The 27,388-nt window shown below is 49.1% G+C and overlaps 1 protein-coding gene across 6 annotated transcripts in view; it reads left to right on the top strand.

Moving 5' to 3' along the window:
* The window catches only part of Ttc7b (tetratricopeptide repeat domain 7B), a 216,825-nt gene that overhangs the window by 1,840 nt on the left and 187,597 nt on the right, over positions 1-27,388 (top strand). For 5 of the 6 annotated variants that reach the window (XM_052738772.1, XM_052738769.1, XM_052738767.1 and 2 more), the window contains exons 2-3: positions 21,372-21,526; positions 26,098-26,266. In XM_052738772.1, the coding sequence (XP_052594732.1) occupies positions 21,372-21,526; positions 26,098-26,266 (324 nt within the window). Of the gene's footprint in view, positions 1-21,371; positions 21,527-26,097; positions 26,267-27,388 lie in introns of those variants that run through there. The other variant, XM_052738771.1, reaches the window with a different exon arrangement.

The raw sequence follows: 27,388 nt of genomic DNA, 5'->3' as shown, positions 1-27,388 counted from the left end.
CTGAGAATCCAATATGGAAGTAGTGAGAAGTGGTTTAAAGAACACAGACAAGTTGATGTGACTGAAAATAAAGACAGGAGAGAAGGGACTGACTCAAGCTGCTGTGGTCCCTGGAAGGAGAGGATGAGTGCAAGTCTCGTGCATGGACCCATCCTACCTTCATGGCCCCTTCGAAGCTAGCCTCTCTTTCCAGAACCTGGTTCCTGTGGCCTCAGCTGCCGCTGTGAATAGGGTGTGTGGTGGGCAGGGTGGTGGTGGTGAGCAGAGCATTGTGGCCCATGGGTCTGTGTATAAGTTAGCTTTGGAAAACTCCTGGGAGATAGTTTTGTCCCAGAGCCTCACGTGGTGAGTGAGCAGCAGCCATGGACGAGGAAAGGTCACTGAGACTTGAAAAGGTCGAAGAGACTGCTCAGAAAGACAAAGATAAAGCAGAGGAAAAATGAAACAAACCCAGAATGCTGTATCTGCTGTAGGTGCAGAGAAACATTTGAGGGTGTGTCTTCCCCTGACTCATGGGGCCTTCCTGGGCCTGCTGGTGGGACCTCTTCTTGGCTTTGGGGGGGGGGGGTCCTGGCTCCCCTATAGTCCCTGTGGGTTTGCTAGCACAAGTTTTGCGCAGGTGGGACACTGTTAAGTTGAAGCTTTGCTGCTTGAAGTAATGAATGCCAAGCCTGTCAGACTAAGACAGCTTTTTTGAAGGCAGCTGCAGCCCAGCAGGAGCATCAGCCCGGGGCCTGCTGGTACTGCTGCTGCTCCCTGTCTCTGTGACCTTGGTCCAATCACTGAACAGCCTGGAGTCCCTTGCCTCACGAGCTCAGTTTCCTCAACATTCAGAGCCCCTTTTAAAATGTGCCTTCCCAAGCATGCTGACACACCTTTAATCCAGTCACTCCAGAGACGGGCCAGTCAGGGCTACAGAGCGAGACCATGGGTTTTGTTTGTTTGTTCCTTGCAGGAATTATGAAGATTAAAAGGGCTGGGGATGAAGTGGAGTGGGATGCTTGCCTAGCGCACTACAGTCCAGGGTTCGGCAGGATGCACATGGTGCCACCCCTTTAATCTCAGCACCAGAGAGGTAAAGGCAGGTAGATCTCTGAGTTCCAGGACAGTGAGAGCTACATAGTGCCTCAAAACAAACAAACAACAACAACAGCAACAAAAAACAGACAACAAATAAAAGAAGTTCTGATTTTTATCTCTAGTAGTGTATGCAGACTGAGTGTGGGTTAGAGTACAAGGTAATCCTTGGCTGTATAATCAGTAGGTGGCTTGGGTTATGGAGACCCTGTCGGGGAAAAATAGATTAAAGTTTCTGAAGTCTCCCCTCGATAGCCACAGAGCCTGACACTGTGGTAGCAGGCCATTCTTTATTTATTTACTCACTCATTCCATTAATCCTATAAATATTGAGTACCTACTGGGAGCTGCAGGAGGCTGTTGAGCAGAAACAAAAATGCACTCTGCCCAGTTCTGTGAAGCCCACCTTTCGGTGGGGAAGGGCTGGGGAGGCAGATAATATGTTCATTGCTTCCTAAGCAGGATGTTGATGGGGGTCATGTTGCTGAAAGAATAAAGGGAGAGTTGGGTGGGAAGTTGCAGGGACTGCTGATTTCACATAGTAAATAGACGGCTCCAGTGGCTTAGGAAGCCCTACTGAGGCCTCGTGGGAGATAAGACCAGAGCTAACAGAGTGAGTTCAGGGAGGGCCTGGGTGGAGGAAGAGCGGGTGGGCCTTATGGGCTACAGTTATGGTGCTGGGTTTTCTCTGCATGAGATAGGGGCCAGGGGAGGGGTGAGAGGGGCAGTCCCTGGTTCTCTGCTTCCACTCAGCAGCGACAGCACCTTTCGGGAAGGATGGGCTGGCCACTCCCCACGAAGGACTCTAAGCTGTGGACACTGAGAGTCACTTCTCCCTCCTGACCCTGGAGATAAATGGTGCTAGACATTTTGCCAAGAGGTAGGTAGGTTAGAAAAGATCAAATGTCAAGTCAGAAGGGAAACTAGCAGTCCATCTTCTGCCTCACGCCCATTTCATTTGTTGTTTTAAAAAACAGTTTTTTGGAGACGGTTTGATGTATCCCAGGCTGGCCTGTTCTTAAACTGTGTAGCTGAGGATGATCTTGACCTTCTAACCCCTGCCTTCACTTCCAAGATTGCTGAGATTACAGGCATTTGTATGTGTCTGGTTTATTCTGTGCTAGGTATGGAACTCAGGGCCTTGTACATGGTAGGTGAACATTCTCCCAATATCCAGATTCTTCCTGGAACTGGCTGAGTGACCTTGAACCATCTGGTCAACTTCTCTGAGCCTACTTTTCCATTGGTAAGACAGGCTTTATAACCCCTGCTCCATGGGCTACATACACCCCCAGTTCCTCATTCCACATTGTCTTAAAAAAATCAAAACCTGGTTGTAATGGCTGGCTCTGTGCCAGCCTGCTCTAGAAGGAGGATAATGTCTTAAGTGGGAGCAGTGAGAGATTTCCACTGAAGCCTCGGCTCTTGCTGCCTGAAGTTTAGTGTGGATTCTTAGCCCACCCCACATGTGCAAAGTCACCGTCTGCATTTCGGCAAGGACAAGGTGTTGGGGCTCAGTGGATCCAGTGGGTGTAGGGTTGAGGAACAGCAGGGGCCTGGGAGTAAAGGTGGAGGACCAGTTCTCCATCAGCTTCTGGTTGGCCTGCTGGGTACTCCACAGAATGTTTCGTTGTTCTGACTTCCCAGAATGTCCTCTTCTAGCCTCTTAAGTTTCACCTCATGTGAAGTGCAGTGCACCTGGGCTGATAGCCAGACTCCCTGAACTGACTGAGTGACCTGGAGCCCACGGTAACCTCTCTGAGCCTGCCTTCCCATTGGGAAGATGCCACCTGCTCCATTAAGGTGGCCATGAGGATCGATACCTGTAAAGCTCAGTACACGGTGTTCCTTCTTCCCAGTGGTTTCATGTGGTCCTGGCTGGGGAAACTGAGAGACAGAGACTTGGAAAAGGTGTGTCTATCTGAGCTGGTGCTTGATGAGGGCCTCATCTACTACTGTGGCAGGAGCTGGCGTACATGGGTCCTGGGCAGTCACTGTGAGGTCATGTAGCTTCTCTCTCCAGCCAGTTATCTCCTTAGGCAGCTCTGCTCCTGAGCTCACTTGGAGCAGGGAAGCCCTACATGGTAGTTCTCTCAGAAGGGATCTTAGCCCATCTGATTTGGTGAGACTTGGAGACATTTTAATCACCTCTTGGTGATGGGTTGGTAAGGAAATGGTTGGAGCCAAAGTTTGGCTCCAGAATCTGTTTGGACCATGCTATGAAAGGGAGGTTCTTGGTTTGCCTGTGGCTGACCCCCTTGTTGTTTGAAGGCATAGATGGCATCATGGCTTCCTGTCTAGACTCCTGGTATCTCGAAGCCACTGCAGACTTCTCAAGACAGTTATTGCCCAAGGGCTTCTTGGGAAATATCTGAGGCTCTGCTGTGATAGTGGCCTTGCTGTTTAGAAATGACCTCTTAGGACATTCCTGGGGTACCCCACAAGCCTCTGGGAGTCAAACTGCCCCCAGGTCAGTGAGACCTTCTGTGATCCTCTAGCTGTGCTTCCTGGCCACATCTTGCTTTTAAACAGTCTTGTCGTCCCCGAAGCTCATGCTTTGTGGTATAGAGTATTGCCCTCCTTTTGGATTGCTGGCACCAGGCTTTGGTGCTTGTGGTCCCTGCAGTGAGGGCAGAAAGACCTCGACTTAGGCCAGCACTGGGGCTGGGACTGCCCTGCTCTTCCTGTGGCCTCGTGCTTGGAGGGACTCTTTTGGGGCTCTGGGTTGGGGGAGGAGTCTTGACTTTCATCTGCTTGGTCCAGCCACTCTTCAAGCACATCTTCCTGTCTCCTTGGAGCAGTGTCCTTTCCCCTCATCCCTGGGCTAGTTTGGATTCCTGGCCCCTGGCTTATGGTTCCCCTTTTGCTCATGCCATTCAGCTCTGGGATCTTCACTGAAGGTCAGAGCCTACCCATCTGTCAGACTCTGGTCCAAGTTCCTCCTGGCTGCCCTTCCTTCACAGAAAAGGCAGCCATAACAGTCTGGATCATGTAAGACCTTGGACATCATGTCAGATGTCATTTTTCAAACTGTGCTGTTGGGGAACCTCTCTTGGAGTTTAGGGTGGTCCTCACTTATGGGAGCAGCTGAACTTTTCCCTAAGGCTTCCTTTGAAGGGACGGCTCAAATACTTAGAACACAGAAACACTGAAGTCCACCAATCAAGTCTAAGCTACAGATGAGGGAGCGCAGAGAAGGAGGTGCCCCCTGTAAAACTCTGGGCAGCCAGCAGGAGAAGCAAGCGGAATGGGTTGGAACTCCAGCCCCAGAGTTCAACTGCTTGAGTTCCCTGTGTGAAAGGGCCTTGCGAAACTCTGAACTAAAGCCCCGGCACACCCAAAGTCCTCCTGAATCCCTCAAAGCCAGATGCTTTCTAACCAAGACTATTTCAAAATATGGTATATATCCTGAACATTGTGTGACTCTCCAAGTCGGGTCTGGGGCAGCACTTGTGCGCTGAAGTGTATGAATAGTCATTGCAAAGGATAAAGACACTGCCAACAGGTGTCAGTTCATCTTGGGTTCTGTTCTTCAAATGAATAACAGCAAAAACCAACTTTGGCGGGTGGGGAGATGGCTCAGAGGGTAAAGTGCCTGCTTACGAGCATGAGGCCCCGAGCTCCAGCCCCTAGAACCTGTGCACAGAAGCCAGGGTGTGGCAGCAGCAGCAGCCTGGGAGCAGAGACAGGGTGATCTCAGGTTTGGCTGGCTAGCCAATCTAGCCAAAAAGATGGCCTCTGTGTTTAGCAAGAACCTCTATGAAGAGTGATTAAGGAATATATTCCAATGTCAACCTCTGGCCTCCAGATGTATATGCATGGGTAAGGGCATCCACATGGATAAGCACACCTGCATATGTGCGTGTGTGTATGTGTGTGTGTGTGTGTGTGTGTGTGTGTGTGTGTGTGTGTGTGCGCGCGCGCGCGTGTGTTACATACAAATATAACAATTTTATTTTTAGAGAGTTCTTGATTTCAGAAATTACTGCTAATGCACTGTAACCTGTAGTAGAAGTGCCGAAGTTGTAAGGTAGCTGTAAGGACAACCTGCAGTTACTAATAGTGCTTATCTCAGTACTTGGTCAGAGCAAATGTCACTATGGGCTAGCTATTTCATGCTGCTGGTGGCGGTGTTACCATCTCCATTCCATGTCCAAGGCTCTTTCTCCGCACCCTCCCCCCCTTGTTTCTTCGCCAAGTGGCTAACTTTTAGAGGGCCGAGGGCCATTGTTTTTCTGGCCTCAAATTGTGGATGGAGCTGGGCTCCCAGCTCACTGGTGGAGTGTTGTGTTGACTTGGCCCACCTATAGACTTGTGAGCCCAGTTCTCTGAGCAAATAGAGCAGACTCCAGGAAGTAAGGTTGAGGGTCTCTTGCCTTGGAAATGAGGGGTTTCCCCTACACACACACACACACACACACACACACACACACACACACACACACACACCCTGACTCTTGAACATCACTTCCCACCTTCCTGTCTACCCCCTGTTCTGCTGTCAGCCATTTCTTGTGCTGAGCACTTTATTATGGTTAGGCCCTGGTTTGTGATTCCAGCTTCATGCCTATGATTGGTTCTGAGGATTTGCTACCCAATAATGAATGCTTGGCAGTGATTGGCTGAGACATAAGCGTGTGACAGTTCTAGTCAGTGGAACAGTAGGGAGTATTTACTTGATGCAAGGGCTCCTGGGAAAGATTTCCTTTTGCTGAAGAACCCCTGTATGTGCTTATCAGGGAAGAAGAGGCACCTTTCATGCCTGGGAAAAGCTGTTCATGCATTGAACCCATTATGGTTGCTGACCCATGGAGGGTGGCAGCGTAGAGACAAGAAGAATGTGGCTGCTGAGATACCAAGCTTCTGCCTTGCTCTTCTCTGGGCTTCCTGTTGTGTGAGATAATATGTTCCAACATTGAGACCACACTGAGTCAGGTGTTTGCTTGTTACTTAATGCTGAAGGCATTTCAGCGATTCCACCTCCTCAGCCCTGGGGCTGCCTGGCCAGCTTGGTCTGGGCACTTGAGAATAGCCTTTGCTCTTCATTCCCATTGGCCTCACATTGCAAGATTTCTCTCTCTGGGTGACCTCATGCTTGGCAGATGGTGGAGTTTTGCAGGCAGCTGATGTGTGTGAAAGCTGGTGTTCCCATTGAGAAGCCCAGGAAGAAGGTTTTCATATGCCTTCCAAAACCATCCACCTCAACCACCAAGACAAAACTATTTAGGCTAAACAGTGTCATGTAAAATACGAAGGACAGCCACAAGTCACCAAAAACCTAGTGCAGGAGCAGTACCCCCTGCCGCCTGAGGACTTGTCTGTCCCTGCTTATTGGGTGTGGCAGAGGGGAAGGTGCCAGCCCCATGCAGAGTGGATCTTTTGGGTTCTTTCAGAGACCCTCCAGACCTGGAGTCAGCATGTTCATACACTTGCCCCCATCCACCAAGGGCCACATTTGGTGCTCTACAGCTAGTTTCCTGAATTACAGCTGTTAAGACAGTGTCATAGGGAAAGCGACTGGACAGCATCCCTTAGGCTTGTCCTCTGTGTCCAATACTGGGTGTGAACTTCTACATGGATTCTGGGTAATTGCTCTAGCATCCAAGTGAGACCAAGGGTCACGATACCTCTCATTCAGGAGATGAGTAGAGTGAAAGAGCGGAGAAACAGTGGAGACAAGGGCTCTGGACATTATAAGGTTTTCAGACATGTCCTGGAGGAGTCTCCTTGACAGGTGACTAAGGCAGACTCCAACTGCATTTTTAAGTAGAATCTTTGTGGCTTCAACTGGCAGCTGGGGAGTGAAGAGCCTGGTCTGGGAAGGAAGTTGCCTTAGTCAGTCAGTGTTCCATTGCGATGAAGAGACACCATGGCCAAGGAAGCTCTTATCAAAGAGAGCATTTCATTGGCACTTGCTAACAGCTTCAGAGGGTTGGCCCGTGATCCTGGTGCCAGGAAGCAGGCCACATGGTGCTGGAGCAGTAACTGAGAGCTTTTTACATCCCGATCCATAGGCAGCAGGCAGAGAGCGACACTGGGTCTGCCGTAGCCTTTGAAACCTGAAGCCCACCCCAGAGACATGCCTCCTCCACCTACTACTTGAACAAGGCCATACCTTCTAGTCCTTCCAAACAGTTCATTATCTGGGGACTAATCTTGCAAACACATGAGCCTATGGGGGCATTCACATTCAAACCGTCACAGAAAGTGTTGGGGTCCAGATGCCTGGCTCTTCAGAGGGCCAGAGGTAGCGCCGGGTATGACGGCAGTAACAGCAGTGATAGCAGATGTGAGCAGGAGCTTCCTGGGGGGCTCATGTGACAAAGGCCCAAAGCTGAGGACAAATGACTTCGACTGGCCTACAGAACCAGGGCTTCTCCCCGTGCCTGACAGGCTCCATGGCCCTCTCCTTCCAGCCCTTCACTCAACACTTCGGTGAACCCAGCACAGGATGTCAGAGGGTTGTAAATGTAATGGGGGTGCAGATAAATGTCACCACTAGACTGTCAGGTCCAAGAGTTGACCCTTTGGTTGGTTTTGTTCATTGTCATACCCCAAGCACCAGGGCCAGACACACAACTGTACCCAGTGATTTAATGTACCTAAGTCTTAATAACTGTGTCGGGTGGAGCATAGTTAATAAACAAGCCACCTTTGAGGAATGTACACTTACTTACTCCTCAGACACTGAATCTCCGCTGAGGACCACCCACTGCCCTATGCCATGGAGTAGATGGTGCTCAGGTCAGGGCTGGGTGTGGAAGGAGGATGAGGGCCATGGCAGCCCCTAGGAGGGAGTATCCAGGTGCAAGACTGTTGGTGTTGGGTGGCTTCCCTGGCTGGCTTGTGTATATCCTGGCTGATAGATTGCTCTTAGGGATGACCTAACACCCAAGCCCTTTCCTCCCCGTAGCTCTTATGGGAGTCTTCCCCAGGACACAGAGGTGGCCCTGGGTCCCTTCTACTGCCCTTCTGTTCTACATACTTTCAGACTGCTTACCCTGTCTCAGGAGGCCTGCTTCCCCGGAGGCACTGCCTTCCATGGCCCTTGTGGATTTGAAAGTTTTCTCAAGCTCCCTGGTGCCAGGAGTGGCCAGTTGATAAGGATGTCCTGCAGCCCACGCCAAGCCCATGACCTGCAGCAAATGCCACTTCTGCTCCCTGGCCCAGGCCAAAAGAGTTGATCTCAGCCAGGTGGTGGTGGCGCACACCTTTAATCCCAGCACTTGGGAGGCAGAGCCAGGCGGATCTCTGTGAGTTCCAGGCCAGCCTGGACTACAGAGCAAGATCCAGGACAGCCAGGGCTGTTACACAGAGAAACCCTGTCTTGAAAAACCTTAAAAAAAAAAAAAAAAAAAAAAAAAAAAAAAAAAAGAGTTGATCTCTACCGAGTCCTGGGCCCAGAAGCCTGGGAACAGGGTCTGTGAGAAGCCTTGCAACTTCCTTCACTTCCTGTGGAATCCCTGCCTGCCACTGCCCATTGTCCTGGCACTGAAGTCTTGCTGGGACTGGAGGACACATCAGGCCAGCCCCTTTGTCACAGTTCCTTCCCATCTAAGTGAATGCCCTCCGTGTTCCTCACTCAGGACTCAGGGTCCCTGTCTCCTCACAGGCGTGCTCCTCGCCTAACCCCTGGGAGATCCTGTCAGCTCTCTCTGGGTGTGTCTGACTTGAGTATGTGGAACTGACTTCCTGAGAAGGCCGTTTCCTAGCTTCTGGGCTAGCCTGATAATGTCCTCTGCCCTGTGGTTGCTTCCTGCCCTCAGAGCTCTGGAGATGGCTAGATCAACTGGCTGCAGGTTTTCTTTCTTTTCTTGGGTTGGATTTCTGTAGAGGAAGTATGTGTTCATGTACCTGGGGTGTGTGAGTGTGTGTATGTTAGAAAGTGTGAACAAGTATGGGGTGAGTATAAGATTGTGACAGTGAATGTGTGTGTGAGCATGTATATGAAAGTATATAATTGTGCGCCACCACCGCCCGGCTAATGAAAGTATATAATTGTGAGTGTGTGTATGTGTGTGAGAGTGTGAGTGTAAACTGAGAGTGAGTATGAACATCATCTGTATGAGTGAGTATGAGTGTATAACTGAGTGTGACAGTATGAGTGAATATGTTTGTGAGAATGTGTATGAGTATAACAGAGAGAGAGAGAGAGTGTGTGTGTGTGTGTGTGTGTGTGTGTGTGTGTGTGTGTGTGTGTGTAGAGTGTATAACTGAGTGTGTGGCCAGCATGTTCTCTTTTTTCCCCACGTTGCTTCTGTCTCCAGTCCTGTTGTCTCCCGATTCTGTGCTGTGTGTGGATGCAGGGAGGAGGTTTTGGCATGAAGCCTGGACTGAGTACCAAGATTTCCCCAGAAGATCATTTATGCCAGCTTCTTCTGGGCCCGTCATCTTTGCCTTTTGCCATCTTTGCTTTCGGTCAGGAGTTCCAAATACTCTCACACTGTGAACTGGGTCACAGTTGAAACAAGGACAGCAGGAGGAGTTGTCCGGTAGAAGCCCTGAGGTAGGCACAGGAAGGTCTGGGCTTTGGTCAACAGTCATGGCCAACGTGTGGGAAAGCTTTGGGGGAGCAGGCTCTTGAGATCCGTGTATTTGGTTGAGTCCTGCCTAGGGAGGGGAGACTTACGTACTAATTGATTTCGGAAGTACTGAGCACCTAACCTACTGTGTGCCAAGCACTAGTGTCAGAGAAGAGTGAAAGGATTAGATGAGCACTGAGGGGATGGGCTAGTGTTTGTTCACCTTGGGGGAAGAGAGGGACGTGGGGCGTCTTCCATTTTAAAACGGGGAATAGACAACAAATCTCTCTCCTGAGGTAGAGGTGTGTGCCCTTCTTGCTTTGTTCCGTATGCCTCCTGGTCCGATCCCCCTGCCTGTCCAGGCAGGGGCTTGCTGCCAGGCGGCTGGTCACAGAATGCAAGCACCATTGCTCTTCTGTGGCTTTGTGCTCCCACCTTCCAAGGCAGACGTCCCCCTCTCTCATTCATGACCTTGCCTCACACTTAAGCTTCCTGCCGTCCAACTACAGCCACCACATCGGTCAGCTTCCCTCCTGCTGCTGCTGCGTTGGACTTGAGCTCCTTCAAAGGCAACAGCCCTTTACCTGCGCTCATGACTCTGCCCTCACTCCCTGGTCTCAGGCCTGTGCTACTTTGCCGTTCTCGCTGCTTCTCTGAGCCTGCCCTCGGCACACACAGGTGCCGTGCTTCTTCTCAAGGCATTGTTAGTCCTGGCTAACAGTCTAGTTCAGCGTCCCTGCTCTCCTCTGTTCCACTTTCTAGCAATGACTTGCCTTCTTTCAGGTTGGACTTGGCCTCAGCACCTCCAATTCCACAAAGACTCCCCCTGTCAAAGTCACCGTCTGGTGTTGATGCCATGTTGCTACAGTAATGGCTATGCCTGCATGCTTACCTCACTTGATGTTCTAGCCTTTGTGACTCGCTTGGCCGCTTTCCAGAAGCAGCAGACCACACCTGCCAGGTTCCTGCTGAGACTTCTTTTCCCTGGAATGCTTTTCCCACAGGTCTAATTTTGGTTCTGTAGCAGACATGTCCTGATTTTTCTGCCTAGGCTTTTCCCCTCAGTCTCTTCTAGCTTTGATCTGGAAACTGAATGTCATTGCAAGTTGATCTTGGCTTCATTCCTCGGCTTCAGTAAATGGTGCTGTGGCACCACTGCCCACTGTGAGGTCTACAGATTCGTCTTTAGTCTCTGTCTTTTCTCATGGGCCATGTGTTAGATCATTTCCAGGCTGCTGTAACAAACCATCCCACATGTGAATCCTCTTAGCTTTATGGAGGTAAGGAGATGAAATGTGGGCCTCATCGGTTAACCAGTGGTCATTGTGATCTTTCTGGAGCTCCACGGGTGGATGTGTCTCTCCTCTGCCCAGTTCTGTAGCTTGTGTATGTTGTGTGGTCCCTACCCTCGTCTCCATCTTTAGGGCGAACAGTGTAGCCTCCCATCTCTTCTGCCCTGTAGCCACATCTCCTGGATGCCGAGCTTCAGCTCTTCATTCACACAACCCAGGCTAATTCTTCCATCTTCAGGTCTGTAGTAGGATAGGCCCATAGGGTCGAGGAAATTGGCTCAGACCAGTAGCCAAGGCATTCACATAACGTACTCCTTAAGAGCCACCCTGGAGTCTGCCTGAGGGCCTAGCAACAGTCGATGTGATGTCAGAGTTCCTGATCATGCCCAGCCAGTGAGGGACAACCACACAGACTGGGCACTGGGAGGAGGGTATATAAGGCCTACCCTGTTATTGAATAAATGAGTTCATTATTTGCTTTCAACGGATTCCTGGTGTCTGAGTCGTTGATGCTGCGCCTTCTCACCCCTTCCCCGAGGGAGCTGTTAGGATCTAAGCAACACAGGTCCTTCACAGTCACATGTGCAGAGTCCCCTTTGACACATAAAATGCACATTCACACCTTCCTGAGATCAGGGCATGGACTTGTTGGGGCCATACCCCCAACCCAGTCCAGGAGTAAACCTGGTTTGTTTTGCCTCTGAATTATGTTCACACTTGGTCTGTTTCTCACTTTCTTCACTGTTTCTTACCTCACTCTTCCGAATGCTGTCACCTCTCACCTGAATACTGTAGTAATCTATTTCTACCCTTGTCTCTTCGCTGACTCCACTCCCCACACAGCAGATGGAGGGCACTTCAGAAACTTGAGTCAGAGCACTTCACCCACTACTTACAAACCCTCCAGGATTCTGCACTGAGAATGCATGACACCCTCACGAGTATCTGCCAACCCCAGTGCTGTCCCTCTGCTCCAACTACACAGTTTTTTGCTGGTGCTAGACCATGCCACTTAAGCCCTCCTCTCGCTGGAATGCCCTTCCCATAGGTCTTTGCATTCCTGACTCTGTGCTGGCATTGTCTCAGGAGCCCTGTCCTTGGAGAGTCTTTCCCTGGCCTGACCACTCAGTCTGAGGAAAACTTAGTCACTAACTGTCACCTTACCTTGTTTAATTCTTTTTACCCTCTTATCATTCCCTGGCCCCTTTCTGATTTATCTGTCTTCCCTAACTGGGGTGTGAGTTCTCTGAGGGCAGATACTTCATTCTCTGAGTTATAACAAGCAGTTGGGAGATGGCAGACCCTGACTAAATGCTGGTGCTGTGTGACTGTGCAGGTGATGTGAGGATTAGCTCAAGCCAAGGCAGCTGGGGGAATCCGCCCTAAGCAGACCTGAAGCGTGTCTTAAATGATACTGGATTCTGTAGATGGAGGCAGGAGATCCCAATGTGTCCAGACTCCTAGGTGAGACTAATAACCATCACCTCAGGAGGATACTGAGGACCTGGAACATGTGTGTGAGAGAGGCTGATGGCTCAGGGAGAAGAAGGTGGGTCCTCAGGAATGGTCATAGCCATGTTACTTTCCACTGGATTCTGAGAAGATAATTGAAGTCATGTGAACTCCTCTGTGAGTGGCTAAGAGCAACCACTCAAGATTCAGGGCACACTATAACACAAGTCATCTTTCCTCCTTTTCAATTAACTGGTTAGGACCTGCTGAGATGACTTGGTGAGTAAAGGCATTGCTACCAGGCTTAATGACCTGAATTCCATCCCCAGGACATGCATGATGGAGGGAGAGAACTAACTCCCAGAAATTGTCCTTTGGCCTTCACATGTATACTGTAATGTGTGCACATACACACAAACTAGAAAATAAATATAATTAATTAACCAGTTAATGTTTTGTATAGCAAATAAATATACATAGTAGTGAAAGTCAAATAATTCAAGGATATGGATGTTTTTCACTTGACAATGGTGTTGTGTCCTGATAAATTCCTTGTATTAGTTACTGTTCTTGTTGCTGTGACCAAATACCTGACAAGAATCAGTTTATGAGGGAAAAGATTTATTCTGGGTCACGGTTTGAGGAGACACAGCCCACCATGGTAGGGCAGGCATGGTGGCAGGAACCATGTGGCTGTGGCAGTGGGAGCTTGCTCACATCTGCGTGGATCAGGGTATAGAGAGATGAATGCTGGCCTTCTGCAGACCCTTTCTTTTTGCCCTCCTTGTTATTCAGTTTAGGACCCCAGACTATTAGATGGTGGTGTCCATGTTCAGGGTAGGTCCTCCTTCCTCTGTTAAATCTGTTAGTTCGCTCCTCTGTTAAGTACCCTCATCCACGTTTCCGGAGGTGTATCTCCTAGGTGGTTTTAAATCTAGTGACATTAACAGTAAAGCTTAGACAGCACACCCCTCATAAGCTGAAAATGCTGTTTAGTACACTTAAGTGAACCAAGAGTCATGGCTTAACCTGAGAGCACTTAATTAGCTTACAGTTAGACAAAAATCATATTACACAGCCTGTTTGTGTGTGTGCTCATGGGCCATGGGGTTGCATGGCTGACTGAGAGCTACCCAAACATTTTGAGGGAGTTTTCTACTATATTATTAGTAAACTTGGAAAAGATATCCACAATCCAGATATTGGTTTTTACTTTACATCATTATGAAGTTGAAAAATCATTAAGTTTTGTCATTGCAAATGAGGGACCTTCTGTAGTGTGAAAGATGACTGTCCATCCCATACTGTCTGTCTCCTCACAGCCTTTTACCAACACAGTCACTCTTGGGACTTTGTAGAGGGCTTCTCAAAGTAGCCTGCCCATGTGTATATTTTACATTTTATTTATGGGGGGCATGAATGGGCATAGTATTCATATGAAGGTAAAAGGACAACTTTGGGGTTGGCTTTCTTTTTCTACCTTTCCATGGATCCCAGGAATTGAACTCAGGATGTTAGGCTTTCATGGCAAGTGCTTTACCCATAGAGCCATTCATTCATTCCTCCTCCTCCTCCCGCTCCTCCTCCTTCCACAAAATATGACATTCTATAAACCCTATTTTGTATTTTGCTTTTTTAACCTCCTGTCTTTGAGACTGCTGCCTATTACTGATGGATGATGTCGTTCTGTATGCTGTGAATATGTACTGCTCTGATTGGTTGATAAATAAAGCTGTTTGGCCAATGGTGAGGCAGAATAAGGTTACGCAGTACATTCTAACTAGAGAGAGAGGAAGAAGACAGACAGAGAGAGGAGACACTGCTAGCCGCCATCAAGAGAAGCAAGATGTAAAGGTACTGGTAAGCCACAAGCCACGTGGCAAGGTATAGATTTATAGAAATGGGTTAATTTAAGATATAAGAGCTAGCTAACAAGAAGCCTCCCATGGCCATAGTTTAAAAATAATATAAGCCTCTGTGTGTTTATTTGGATCTGAGCGGCTGCAGGACTGAGTGGGACACAGGAAAACTTTCAGCTACATATTACTATGTAGCAAAGCAGCTCAAAACACCACTTTGCAGTAGCCACTTTGGAGCCTTGGGATTCCGGGCTCACCAATACTCATGCTTCTGTGGCCTGGGGCTCAGCCTGGTGCATGCTGCTCTTGGATCTTAGATGTGTTCTCATACATCAAGTCATGGTTCAGGCAACCCCACTGTGTTTCATGTGACCTTGAGTGGCTTGGTCTGGGCCAGATCTATACAGGCCCAAGCAAGTCCTAATGGTGACCACAGAGAACCAGAAGTAAGAAGAAGTGAGTTGGCCCTTCTCTAAGTGTCTGTGTGTATCACAGCTTACACTGTCCTGTCAGTCAGAGACAGGACATTCATATATTCAGGTGACCACACAGATGTGCTTAAATAATTCTGTTTAAGTTGTTTAATGGATACCTTGTGTTGCATTGAACAGACACATCATAATTCATCAAACAGATCCCTATATATTGTTTTCTATCCTTTACTATTTCAGGTAGGGCTGTGTATAGGAAATTGTCTCTTTACTATGCATTTGTGCTCAAAGATGCGAAGATCTATGGGAAAAGTTCCTAGACCTGGAATTCCAGGTCAGATGGTACAGGTATATAAACTACTGTGTAAAAATTGCTAATTGCCCTAGAGACACTCATGCCAATTTATATTCCTGTCAACACTACTTGATTGTGTTTTATCAGTCCTCTTGGGAGTCTGGGGGTGGTCATAGGTACTGCAAATGCTGTTCTGTTACCTGTGCTGACAAAAAGCCAGATAAGTGGGTGGAATCAACATGACACACTAAAGCAGAGAACCCAGCTGTCTTTGCTGTGTGACAGAGGGGATTCCAAAGAACTAGCTCTTCTTGAGTAGAGGTTTGTTTTTTTTCCTCTTAGGTCACAACTATGCCAGGAATGGCTTGAGTAGAGCTAAATGACATATGAACTGAATGGCTGGGGTTTTTGTGTTAGTGTCAAGGGCTCCCAAAACAGAGAAGAAACCTGCCCGGTTTTTGTTGTTTGTTTTTTCCATATCTGATCTCTGCATACCAGCTGCTTATCTTACCAGGGTGCTGCTGTGAGGAAGGCAAAGGCCACAGCCCTACCTTCCTCAGGGGACCAAAGAGCCAGGTACTCTAGACATGAGCTGTGGTGATGTAGGCTTACAGGTTTTCTGTTTAGAACTGAACCACGGCCCTGACTCCACAGAGGCTAATGCCTGCCCTCTCTTCTGCCAGGGTCCTTGCTGATGGTTTCTGTTTACCTCAGGCTTTAGCTCTGTTTAGGTTCCTGGAATCCTCTTTCACGCCAGCCTGACTCAGGCCCCTCACGCCCCCTCACTCTGATCCGAGCAAATGGGGCAGGAAGGGGATTCCAAAACCACCTGTCCAGTCCAAAACCACAGGGCTCAGGTGGCACAGGATGGAGGCTGAACACGTCGAGGAGATGCCAAGGTCCACGTGGTTTGTGCCGGCATGTTGGAGAGATGTGGCTATCAGAGACTGCCCGCGTTCAGAGCCCAGCTCCAGGGTGAACTGGCTGTGGCACTGGCCATGCCACTTTCTCGCTGCTGCCTGGTTCACTGTGTGAGACGGTGACAAGCATAGTGTCACACCTTAATGTTGCTTCTAGGAATTGCTTGGCACATGGCCGTGTGCTTAGTAAGAGCTTGGTATGACTGGGCTTGTTAGTCAGTGGTACCCAGTATTCCTTTCCTCTGATAATGCTGCAGACCCCTGGAGCACAGGGACTGTGTCTTAGAGAGCTTTCAGGCCCTGCAGTATCCTATGTCACTGTTCTGGGACATCGTGGGTCCTTCATGAAAGAAAAGATCATTCCTAGTAGCTGGTGTTGCTTAGCACCTGCTGCGTGTTGTATGCATTGCATATCTTGTGTGAGCTTTACAGTTGCCAGCTGAGGAAGTTCGTGCTCGGAGAGATTAAGTGACTTGTCAGGCCCATACAGCTAGTAAGCCTGGACTCAGCTCCTAGGCTTTCTGAGGCCGAGGCTTGCCTCCACCTGGTGCTGCTTGGGCTTTTCTGTCATGGAAACCACGTGCCTGGCCACTTTGCGGCTGGCTGCTCCCAGTGCAGCTGGGAGACAGCACCCATCCTCTCCCTCGTGCCTCGTAAGCACATGCAGGAAGGAGCAGGAAGGTGATCAGATTTAAGGCTTTTGTGGACAGAGTTCTAAGGGCAGGCCTGAGTTCCTGAGTCACAGGTGAAAATGGAGGGCCGCTCCGTGTCTGGTAGCTGGCTTTCAGGGTCTCGGTGCTGCCCTTTTTGTGACTAAGCCAGGGGGGCAAACTCCATCTCCACAGCTCCACCCTGTGCGAGTGCAAGTCTGTTTGATCTTTTCTCCTTTCGTACTTAATTCTTTAATCCACCTGAAATGACTGTCCTGTGGCTGGGGGTGCCTTTCTTCTTTCTTGCCTCGTTGTCCCAGCATGCAGCCAGATAGTTCTGGCAGTAAGAGCTGGCTTAGTGATGTCTGCCTCCTTTCTTGCTGGTAGACGTGAACTGGGGGCCCACAGGACCCTGACAGGTACAGGCAGAGTCCATGAAGCCTGGGCCTGACCACCCAGGACCCCTCCAGTATTAGGACTGAGGCTTCTCTCTGAAAGATATTTTGGCAAGAGCTCTTGATGTCTTTAATTCTCTGTTCCTCTGCCTGGGAGAATGAGTGACAGGAAACTGGCCCTTTTTTGTAAGAGGACAAAGAAAACGTAATTTGCTTGGCAGATTAAAAGGGAGCCTAGAGAGTAAAAACATTCAGGAGTTTTTTGGTCATCATGCTAAACTTAAAGTCAGACCGTAGGCGTTTGTTGGCCAGGTGTGTTTGGAGAGTGCCTCAGTGGAGGCCTCTTCTTCCTTGACAGGTATGGGGACACTGTGGCGAAGGTCACAAGAGCAGTGACTTCTGCAGGAACTAGAGGAGGTGCTGTTGCCTTTGTGTAGTAACTGAGCGCTCTGTGCCTGCATCTGGAAGAGTCCTGCAGCGCTGCTCGGCCGTTCTCAGTGCCTTCCACCTAGTGTTCTGAGACAGCACACTCATCCAGCCCGGGGGTGTCCGGTGAGTCACTGCCACTTGTAAGCACATACCACTGGGGATCCTAGACGGGTAGTCTTTAGCTGGGCAGCTGTCTTAGTTAGCATTTCTATTTCTGTAAAGAGACACTATGACTGTGGCAACTCTTATGAAGAAAAACATTTAATTGGGGCGGGGGGCGGCACGGAGGGGGCTCGCTTACAATTTCAGAGGTTCCGTCCATCATGGTGGGACATGGCGGTGTGCAGGCAGACATGGTGCTGGAGAAGTTACTGAGAGTCCTATATCTTGCAGGCAATAGGAAATGGCCTGTCTGTCACACTAAGTGAAGTTTGAGTAAAGGAGACCTCAAAGCCTGCCCCCATAGTGACACACTTCCTCCAACAAGGCCTTATGGACTCCAACAAAGCCACACCTACTATTAGTGCCACTCCTTTTGGGGGCCATTTTCTTTCAGACACCACAGCAGCCATGTGTGCTAATTAGAGGAGTTATATGTAAGATTAGAGGAGCTGAGGTGGGGTCTGGGACTGCCTCAGGCAGTAGAGGGTTGAGTCTGGAGGATGTGGTCCAGAGCCTCAGCTGTCCTAGATTAATTAATTCACTTGCCGTACACTAGGCAAAGCCTCCAGTGCTCCACTTGGGATTCGGAAAGAGCCAGCCTTCATTTTAGAATTCCCCCTTACAGTCTAGATGGAGCAGACAGGTAAACCAACACCCAGGTCAGGGTGCAGAGCTTCCTGAGGCAGCTGGGGTGCATTGGGCTGGGCATGGGGGCACAGGTAATTAGCAATGCCTTGGTAGGATCTTACTGGACTCTTCTAGGAATAGTAAGGGTGGCATCTCCAGGGTTCCTGAGCATGCCCAGCATGTGTCACAGTTGTCTCCTGTTCTGTCCCACCCCGATGTGTCAGCCTTGTTCTGAGCTTACCTACCTTCTCTCTTCTCCAGACACTTTGTTCTCTCTCCTTCCTGTCCTTGGCTCTGGTGCAGAGAGCCATCCCCTCAGCCTGGTGCCCTTCCTGCTGGGCTCTCCAGTCTAGCCCTGCTCTCTCCCTGTGGTTTTACAAAGGGGATCGATGCTGTCCGAGGTCCCATAGTGAGGCCTTATCTGGGTCCTTATCTTCTCTCTGGGTCTGAGAGTTCTTCCTCAGGTCCTACAGCAGGAAGGCAGGCAGATGGGTGGGGCTGTGGGGAAGTAACGGGAGGAGTCATCAGCTCAGGTGGACAGAGTGCTTCCTTAGGATGCTGCTCCCCCAGATGCTGAGATCAAATCTGGGGCCCAGAATGTCTTGGTCTATTTTAACAGAACCCCCCTCCCCGCCCCCCGTAGAACTCTTAGCATGCCTGAGGCCCAGGATTTGATTCTCAGTACTACAAAAGCAAACAAAGTAGACAGGAAAAGGTTGGCATGAATTGATGATCAATACTCTTATCATTACTGTGGTTAGTAAATATCCTGACATAGAAACAGCTTTTAAGGAAAAGTTCCATTTCCCCCTGTAAACAATATAAAATGATTCTGGGCTAGGCATCCTAGCACTCTCAAAGCAGAGGCAGGCAGATTTTTGTGAGTTTGAGTTCAAGACTAGCTTGGTCTATACAGTGAGTTCCAGGATAGCTAGGGTTACATAGTAAGACCCTGTCTAAGAAAAGCTGGGGTTGGGGGTGCTGAGCAGTGGTGGAACATGCCTTTAATCCCAGCACTCAAGAAGCAGAGGCCAGGAAAGCCCAAGGCTATACAACTCTATCTTGTAAAACCAAAAAAAGAAAACAAAAACTAAATGAAAACCACTGAGCTCTGCCTGGTGTGTTGCACACTAGCATTCCTGGCCTGTTGCACACTAGCACTCATGGCCTGTTGCACACTAGCACTCCTTTGATCCCAGCACTTGGAAGCTGAGTAGAAGGATCACAGGTTCCAGAACAGCCTACACTGGGGGATTTTGTTAACAAACAAACTAATGAAAGATTCTATTCAGTGTACATAATTCAAGCTATAAAGATAAAATTGTAAATATATCTCCAATTTTGTTACTCATATTCTTGTTAATAATTATTTTAGGCATCTTTATGGGGTCATAGACATATATAGAGATGACTATTGAGATAGGCTTCTACAGTGATCACAGTCTTGTCCATTATGACCTCCACTAGCCACGGGCAGCTATTGACCACTTGAAATGTGGCCAGCTTCCGTAGAGATGTGCTGTCCTTGTGAAGTGCACATTGGTTCTAGGAAACTGAAAACAGCTTTCCCTGCTGCCTGTCCTTTCCTACCCACCTGGTGTTTCAGCTGCTGCCATCTGCACCAGCTTCCCTGTGCCCTCTGCAGGCACAACTGCCTTCTCTTCTGGCTTTGGAGGCTGCTCTAGACCACCTGACTTTATGTTAGAAGTTTGCTTTCTTTACGTACATCTAAGGAATTCTTATGCTCCAGAACCTAGCTGAGCTGTGTTCTGGGTTAGCCGGCTCCTCCTAGGACTCTAGTCCCATCATTAGGCACAGACAGAGCAGTGCCAAGGCTTGTCGCTCCTGCAGTTTGGGTGGACTGCTGCAAAGATGAGGTGCACTGGGCCAGTGGTGGGCTGGCCACCCAGATCTCTGCTTGAATTGTAAACTTATGCAGTATAGGCAAAGCTGTTCTCTATTCTATGACCTGAATATTGACCGAAACTCAACCTAAAGTCCATTGTAACCACCAGAGCCAGCTGAGGTCTCCTAGACCCCACCAGTAATAGGATCCTTCTAGACCTTTTCAAACTGATTGTATTTTTAGTATACCTATGTCTGTCTGTCACAGAGAGACGCACACCACAGTCAGGCTACTGTATGAGTTGTTCTGGGTTCATCCAGAACAGTCTGGATGTGTGGGTTCCAAAGAGCTGTACTTGGCGGCGGCGGCTTCTTCTTCTTCTTCTTCTTCTTCTTCTTCTTCTTCTTCTTCTTCTTCTTCTTCTTCTTCTTCTTCTTCTTCTTCTTCTTCTTCTTTTTTTCAGTTTTTTGAGACACAGTTTCTCTGTGTAGTTTTGGTGCCTGTCCTGGATCTCGCTCTGTAGACCAGGCTGGCCTCAAACTCATAGAGATCCACCTGGCTCTGCCTCCCCAGTGCTGGGATTAATGGCGTGCACCACCACCACCAGGCTACCTGGCTTCTTCTTAATGCAAATTAACCAACAATGTGGAGATTATAACTACTTGACACAATGTATATACTTTTTTTTTTAACTTTCTGTGCATTGGTGTTTTACCTGCATGTATGTCTGTGTGAGGATGTTTGGTCCCCTGGAAATGGAATTACAGATGGTTGTGAGCTGCCATGTGGGAGCTGGGAATTGAACATGGGTCCTCTGGAAGAGCAGTCAGTGTTCTTAACCACTGAGCTGTCTCTGCAGCCCCAATGTATATACTTTTTTGAGCTAAACTTCTATGAAGATTCCTGAAAGGCAGGGCTATATAGTTGTGGTTTTTGGAGGGACGTCATTCAGGTCACCTTGACACAAAGCTCTAAGAATCTGACTGGGAAGATGTTCCCCAGGCTCACTGTCCATACCCAAGGCCATAGACTTTGGCAGAGAAAAGAATTTCACTGCTTTTCTCTTGGAAATAGATCACCCTGGATTCTGTGTGTATGTCATAAGATCGTCATGTTTTCCCATCACTGGAGAACTTTCCTTCTGAACTTGAATGTCCACGTTAAAATGTAGCCATCTTTCTGGAGTCGGTAAATATGTGGCAGAGAAAGGCAAGTGCTTGAGCCAACACTGCTGCCATGCTCCTTGCTAAGGAGCAGTCCCTCACATAGACCCAATCTTAGGTTGTAAGGTCCCAGAAGAGCCTGGCCAGGAGCCTGGAACCTTGGGGTGTAAGGGTCCTGAGGTCCTTGGGGTGTGCTTTCCAGCACATGGACCGTTTCTTGCTTCCATTGATCGTCTCGCTTGGCTTTGCAGATGATATGGCTGAACTTCTCCTGGGGGAGTCGAAGCTGGAGCAGCACTTGAAGGAGAAACCCCTGCGGCAGGGAGCCAGTCCCCGGGGCCCCAGACCCCAGCTGACTGAAGTGCGCAAGCATCTGACTGCTGCCCTGGACCGAGGGAACCTCAAGGTACCGTGGGCCTCTGGGACCAAGAAGGGGTGGTGGGTGGTGCTGCCATCATCTCCTGGGGCTCACCAGTGTGTGGTTTGGGAAAGGGTATGGTGAGCAGGGTGGTTTGGAGCACGTCTGGACTGCTGGGGTTAGTTTCTTCAGCAGGCATTCTGCAGGGTCAGTACATCCACCCTAGGCCGCCTGGCCTGTGGGGCTTCCAGCCTAGTAGGGCTCTCTGATCGGAGTCTGCAATGACACATCCTTCTCAAAGAGGGGATCATTTCTCCCCAGGTACTTGAAACCAAGTTTCATTATTAATTATAATTCAACATTAGTGCATAGCTTCCTACTTAAATCACACGGTGGCCGGAGCTGGTGCCAACAGGTCAGGTGTCGCCTCATTGTGGGAGGGAGCAGGAACCTCCCCCACCCTTGGCAACCCCTTCCCTACCTCCTTCCCGGTCCTTGCCAACTTGGGCACCATCCCTCCATCTTCTGTTTCTGGTCTTCGTTGCTCAGTCTGTTCCTTTTCACAGGGCTCTCCTTACACACTGCCGGTGAGCCTGGCCACCCCCTTTGCCTTTCACAAAGGCTGGCTCTCCTGGCTTGGCCTGCCCCTCCCGCAGCCCTGCAGTCCAGCCTCTGCCGCTTTCTGATAGTTCTCTCAGTGTATTAGTTTCTTTCCCTGGTGGTGTGATAAAATACCCCAACGACAGGAACTCAAGGGAGAGCGTGTTCAGTCTCTCATGGGAGAGAAGCCAAAGAACGCAGCAGGAGCTTGAAGCAACTGGTCACATCCACAGTCAGAAAGCAGAAAGCGGTGGACGCTTGTGCTCAGCCAGCTTCCTCCTTTGTATACAGCATAAGATCCCACCACAACTAATCCCTCACGGGCATGCCCAGATGCTAAATATAGCCCACCAGGTGTGCCTGAGGCTTGTCTCCCGGGTGATCCTAGATCTTGTCACACCGGCTTAGCTGAGGGCACCTTCTCCAGCCTGCTCATCTTATGCTCTGTCCTTCCTGGAATATGTCTTCCACTGAGGACAGCAGTTTCGGGGGAACTTTGGAAGCCATGATTTCTTTTTCCTTTTGTCTGATAAGTTGCCTTCACCTTTCTCTTCCTCTCCCAGAATCCTCCTGGGCTACCTCCTGGTCTTTGCACTTGTCTGCTGTGCACACCTCCTACCCTCAGTCCCAGAGAGGCCATATTCTTCTTTTTAATTATTCTTTTTATTTTTATTTTATGTGTATGGGTGCTTTGCCTACATGTTTATCTGTTCTACATACGTGTGCCTGATATCCTCAGAGGCCAGAAGAGAGTGTCAGAACACCTGGAGCCAGAATTCCAGATAGTTGTGAGCCACCAAATGGGTACTGGGAACTGAACCCAAGTCCTTTACAGGAGCAACAAATGCTCTTAACTACTGAGCAGTCTCTCCAACCCTGAGGCCATATTCTTTTGGAATTCCAGATTGGATCCTTGTGCTTCCTGTCAACTTGCTGTGTGATCTTGAGAGGCCTCTTCCTTTTCTGGCTCAGTTTTGGTAGGTTTGGAGTGGGCTTTTTGAGATGATCCCTTTAGACCCTCCCCGTTCCTGGCTGCTTCAAGCTGTGAGCCTGCATTCTGAGCAGTTTGTGCTTCCTCTGTCATCTGGCTGACTCCTCGGCCCGTTTGCAACAGGTCTTGGACAAGGTTGGCACACCTATTCTATGTGTTAGGCTCTGGAGGCCTCTTGGAGGGAACAGTCTCTGTGTATGTCTGATGTGTGAGCATGGCTCTACAGGCTAGCTTGAGGCTTTATTGGCACACAGGATGCCCCCGTGGTTAAGGACACACTGCTGCAATTGGACACTTAAAGCTGGTCTTCACTTGCTAACTTGTGGCCTGTGCTGGGCCTCAGCTCACAGTTAGAGTACATTTGTCTACCTGGCATCTTTTCTTAACCAGGGGGCTCCTGGTGACTTTGATGGTGGGTGCTGGTCATCAGGAGAAGGTGGAGGAACAGTGGGTCCCTGGGGCGATGATGACAGCCAATCAGACCCAGTGTCTTGGAGTATGACACTATGAATGTGTATTAAGAGGAGACATCTAATGCATTTCTTTTCCTAACCCCTTACCTTCTTCTGGGAAAGTTAGCTATTTGTTTCACATGCTGCTCTCCATCCCTTGCAGCCCAGTGTGGTAGTAATGTTGAATTTCACGTTGGAATTTCAGAGTTAGTTCCACTCTGGCTGTATAAGCCATGTGATCTTGGGAAGTTCCTTAGCCTCTCTGAACTTCCTGTCTCTCAGGATTGTCCTGAGGCTCAACTGTGGGAGTTCTTTAAAACTGTACCATAATGCACCAGACACGTATCCTTTACTGCTGTCTTACTGCTTCTACCGGAGTTTTCTCCAGTTGCTGGTTTTTACCCTCCCCAACCTGTAAAGAATGTTCTAGAGCTGCACAGGTTTTGCTTGGACGTATTCTCTGTTCACAGTGGCTAACGTGAAGCTTCTTTCCTTGACCATCAGTCCATTGTCTCTCCGGGGACTCAAGCCATGAAGAGAGTAGAGCCTTCTGGCAATGTAGTCAGAAGAGAGACCCGGGGCCAGAAGTCAGAGGACAGGAAGACTGCTTATGATGAGCACGCCAGCCCTGGCCCTGTGCTGGGCTCTTCTCCCCACAGCAGGGAAGCTCAGTGGCCTTGGCCTTGGCTGGGGTGTGTGCTCACTGTACAGTACTGTGGATGGACTCGACCAGCGAGGTCCTCCCAGACCTCTGTCCTGGGCCTCTGGACTGCCATTTCCTTCAACTGATTCCGATGGCCCTTCACTTTCCTTTTTTAAAACTGTGTTTCTTGTTCTTGTAACAAATCCATGTTGTGTAAAATCATTTCTCATGTAACCACTTGTAGGTGGGTAGTGCAATGGCAGTAAGTGGTACAGCCACAACCCTTTCATGTTCCCAAACAGAACCTCCGTCCCCATTAAACACAAGTTCCAGAGGCTTCGGGAAGGTGCCAAAGGGTTCCCTAGGGAACCTTTCTGATGGTGGAGTGTCCTGTGGTGGGGGGTTTCTTCATATCCTTTTTTCCCTTCACAAGTCGGCTTCAGTCTTTGTCTTCAAATACACTTCTGAATTCTTACACAGGTATGTCTCCCTTGGGCCACTCCTGACTCTTTTTACTGCGAGTGGCCCTCATTGCTCACCCTCTCATCTTCTCCAGGGCAGCCTGCTGCCTCTGTTCCCTTCTGAGAACTACTTGGAAGCCACCCTGGCTGGCACAGCTGCTCTGATCTGCTCTTGGTGGACACAAGTGTCTTGTCATCCAACCCACTAATGCTACAGGCTCTGTGTGTTTCTAGGTGTCTATAAATTTAGCCTTAGATGGCTAAGTTCAAGGACAAGTCCTGGAAGAGGACAATGGGTGTTTCCTTATCTAGGTAGCTGGGTGCTTCCTCTCTCTTTGGCTGGTAGGGTGTAGGGGAGGCAGGCAGAAGATGAGGCTGGTAGGTAATGGGGGTTTGGGGTGGGAATGTGACCCCTTAGCTGTCACAGCCCTCAGCCTCAAGAAGAGGACCCTGATCAGTAACCTCAGCTTCCCAATCATGATTGGCTTCCTGGGAAAGGTCTACCCTGCTTTTGTACCCTTTGGAAATCTTGGCCTTGTGTGGTTTGGGTTCTGTCTTGGGTATGGCTCCACCACCTTGAGCAGGACCCACCTGGATGTCATACGCCTCCCTCTTTTGAGACAGTGTTCACATTTTCTACTTTGCCCTGAAAGCCTTTCTTCCTCCTTGGTCCAGCCCAGGCCTGCAGAGAGCTGCAGGGGTTTGATTTAGTTTTGCTTTCTCATAGCTTTATGAAGGTATAATTCACATACTGGGCCATCTACCATTCAAAGTATACAGTTGAGACACTTTTGATGTATTCATTAAGTTGTGCAACCATCAACACTGTTGGTTCTCAGACCTTTTCTTTCCTTTCATTACCTCAAGAAGAAAGCCCATAATCCTTTGTAGTCACCCTCTGCTCCCTGATGCCAGCCTCAGATGTACTTATAGCGATGATTCTGTAAATTGACCCTTCTGGGCTTTTCTTTTCTTTTCTTTTTTGTTTTTTTGTTTTCGAGACAGGGTTTCTCCATGTAGTTTTGGAGCCTGTCCTGGAACTTGCTCTGTAAACCAGGCTGGCCTTGAACTCACAGAGATCTGCCTGCCTCTGTCTCCTGAGTGCTGGGATTAAAGACGTGCGCCACCACCGCCCAGCCCCTTCTGGGCTTTTCTTACATATGGGGATCACTATGTCATATGGCCTTTTGAGACTTCTTGTTCACTTGGTATGTTTTATGGAGTTGTCCATGTTGTAGCATGTATCAGTAATTCATTTTTTTTATGACAGTAGTAACTTTATGACCATCTCATGTTTTGATTGACACTTGGGTTGCTTGCACTTTGGGGCTCTTGTGACTAATAGTGCTATGAGCATTCATATGAAAGTTTTCCTGTGAGGCTCCGTGGGGTTTTCCTGTAGCAAGTGGCAAGGCCCAAGGGACACTTCCTGTAATATTGTAGGAAATTTTTTTCTGTCTTTTTCCTTCTAGTCAGAATTCCTACAAGAGTCCAATCTGATCATGGCCAAGTTGAATTATGTGGAAGGAGATTATAAAGAAGCCCTGAATATCTATGCCCGAGTGGGCCTCGATGACTTGCCACTGACGGCTGTACCTCCCTACAGGTTGCGGATGATCGCGGAGGCTTATGCTACCAAAGGTGAGGACCGCGTGCATGCTTCCTCTCGCCCCTGTTTGACCCGTATGCTCTTGGCTGGTGGTTAACTTGGCTGTTCCCAGCAAGGCCACCTGGGTCAGTTCTACTGCACATCCTGGGTGACATTAGGAAGCCCTTAACACCTTGTTTCTTCAGAGCCTCAGTTATGTAGTTTTCAGTTTGGTGAAGTTTCTAGATGCTGTACCATCTATGCAGTGAATTTTTGGTAATTAATTGGCTGCATAGCATGTACAGGAATTCACTTCATACGGTCATCTGGCCACAGCGCCAACCGTGTTCTTATTTGTTGTGTTACTTTGGGCTAATTAAGTCATCCCTGTAACAGTCCTCTGAAGCGTCTGCATTCAAGAGACAAAGAAAGTGTAGCTGCTCTCTCCTGCCATGAGCCAGCTTGCAGTCTTGTGTGAGTGGATGCAGTCCCCTGAGGAGAAGAAAGATGGAAGGCAGTGTGTATGCTGTCTTCTGGTGCTGTTGCCAAGCTGCTGATCCATCCTCTCTCTTGTCTGTGTCATACAGTTATGAGGAGGAGGAGGTCAAACCATGTCCAGAAAGCACTCACTGTGGTATCTGACACCCACTCAGTGCTCAGTAAATGCTGCTTTAATTGCATCCCCAGACAAGAAACCCATGTAAAAAGGCTGAGACAGAAGCACCTTTTCAGTAGCAGGAGAAAGTTCTCTGGGCTGGCAGGTTAGGGATGCTTCTAGACAGAGGGAGATTTAGAACTGGGCTTCCCAAGGCTATGGCATTCATAAATGGGCAGCATGAAGCCTCTCCTCTGCCTCCAGCCACCCGCCATCCCAGGTACACATTGCACCTGACTGGCTGGCACAGCAGCAGGGAGCTGGCCACCTGCATGCTGCTAAGATGTAGGGCTGCAGGTGGCCCAGCCTGTCCGACTCTCCCATCCAATACAGCACTGAACAAGGCTCCAGCCCGAGGTTTACTTCTTAAGAGATTTGTGACAGGCTTGATGTCCTCACCCAGTTCCCTGGAGCCTCTAGACTGCTGGGTTCATCTAATTATCTTGATGTTCCTGTGGGTTGGGAAAAGATACTACTGCTCTTGACAGGGTACTCAGGCAGTTTAATGGGCATGGTCCTT

Source organism: Peromyscus californicus, unplaced genomic scaffold, assembly GCF_007827085.1.
Source record: "Peromyscus californicus insignis strain IS unplaced genomic scaffold, ASM782708v3 Scaffold_15__1_contigs__length_86483966, whole genome shotgun sequence".
Classification (NCBI taxonomy): domain Eukaryota; kingdom Metazoa; phylum Chordata; class Mammalia; order Rodentia; family Cricetidae; genus Peromyscus; species Peromyscus californicus.
This window is presented reverse-complemented; position numbering and strand designations above follow the sequence as displayed.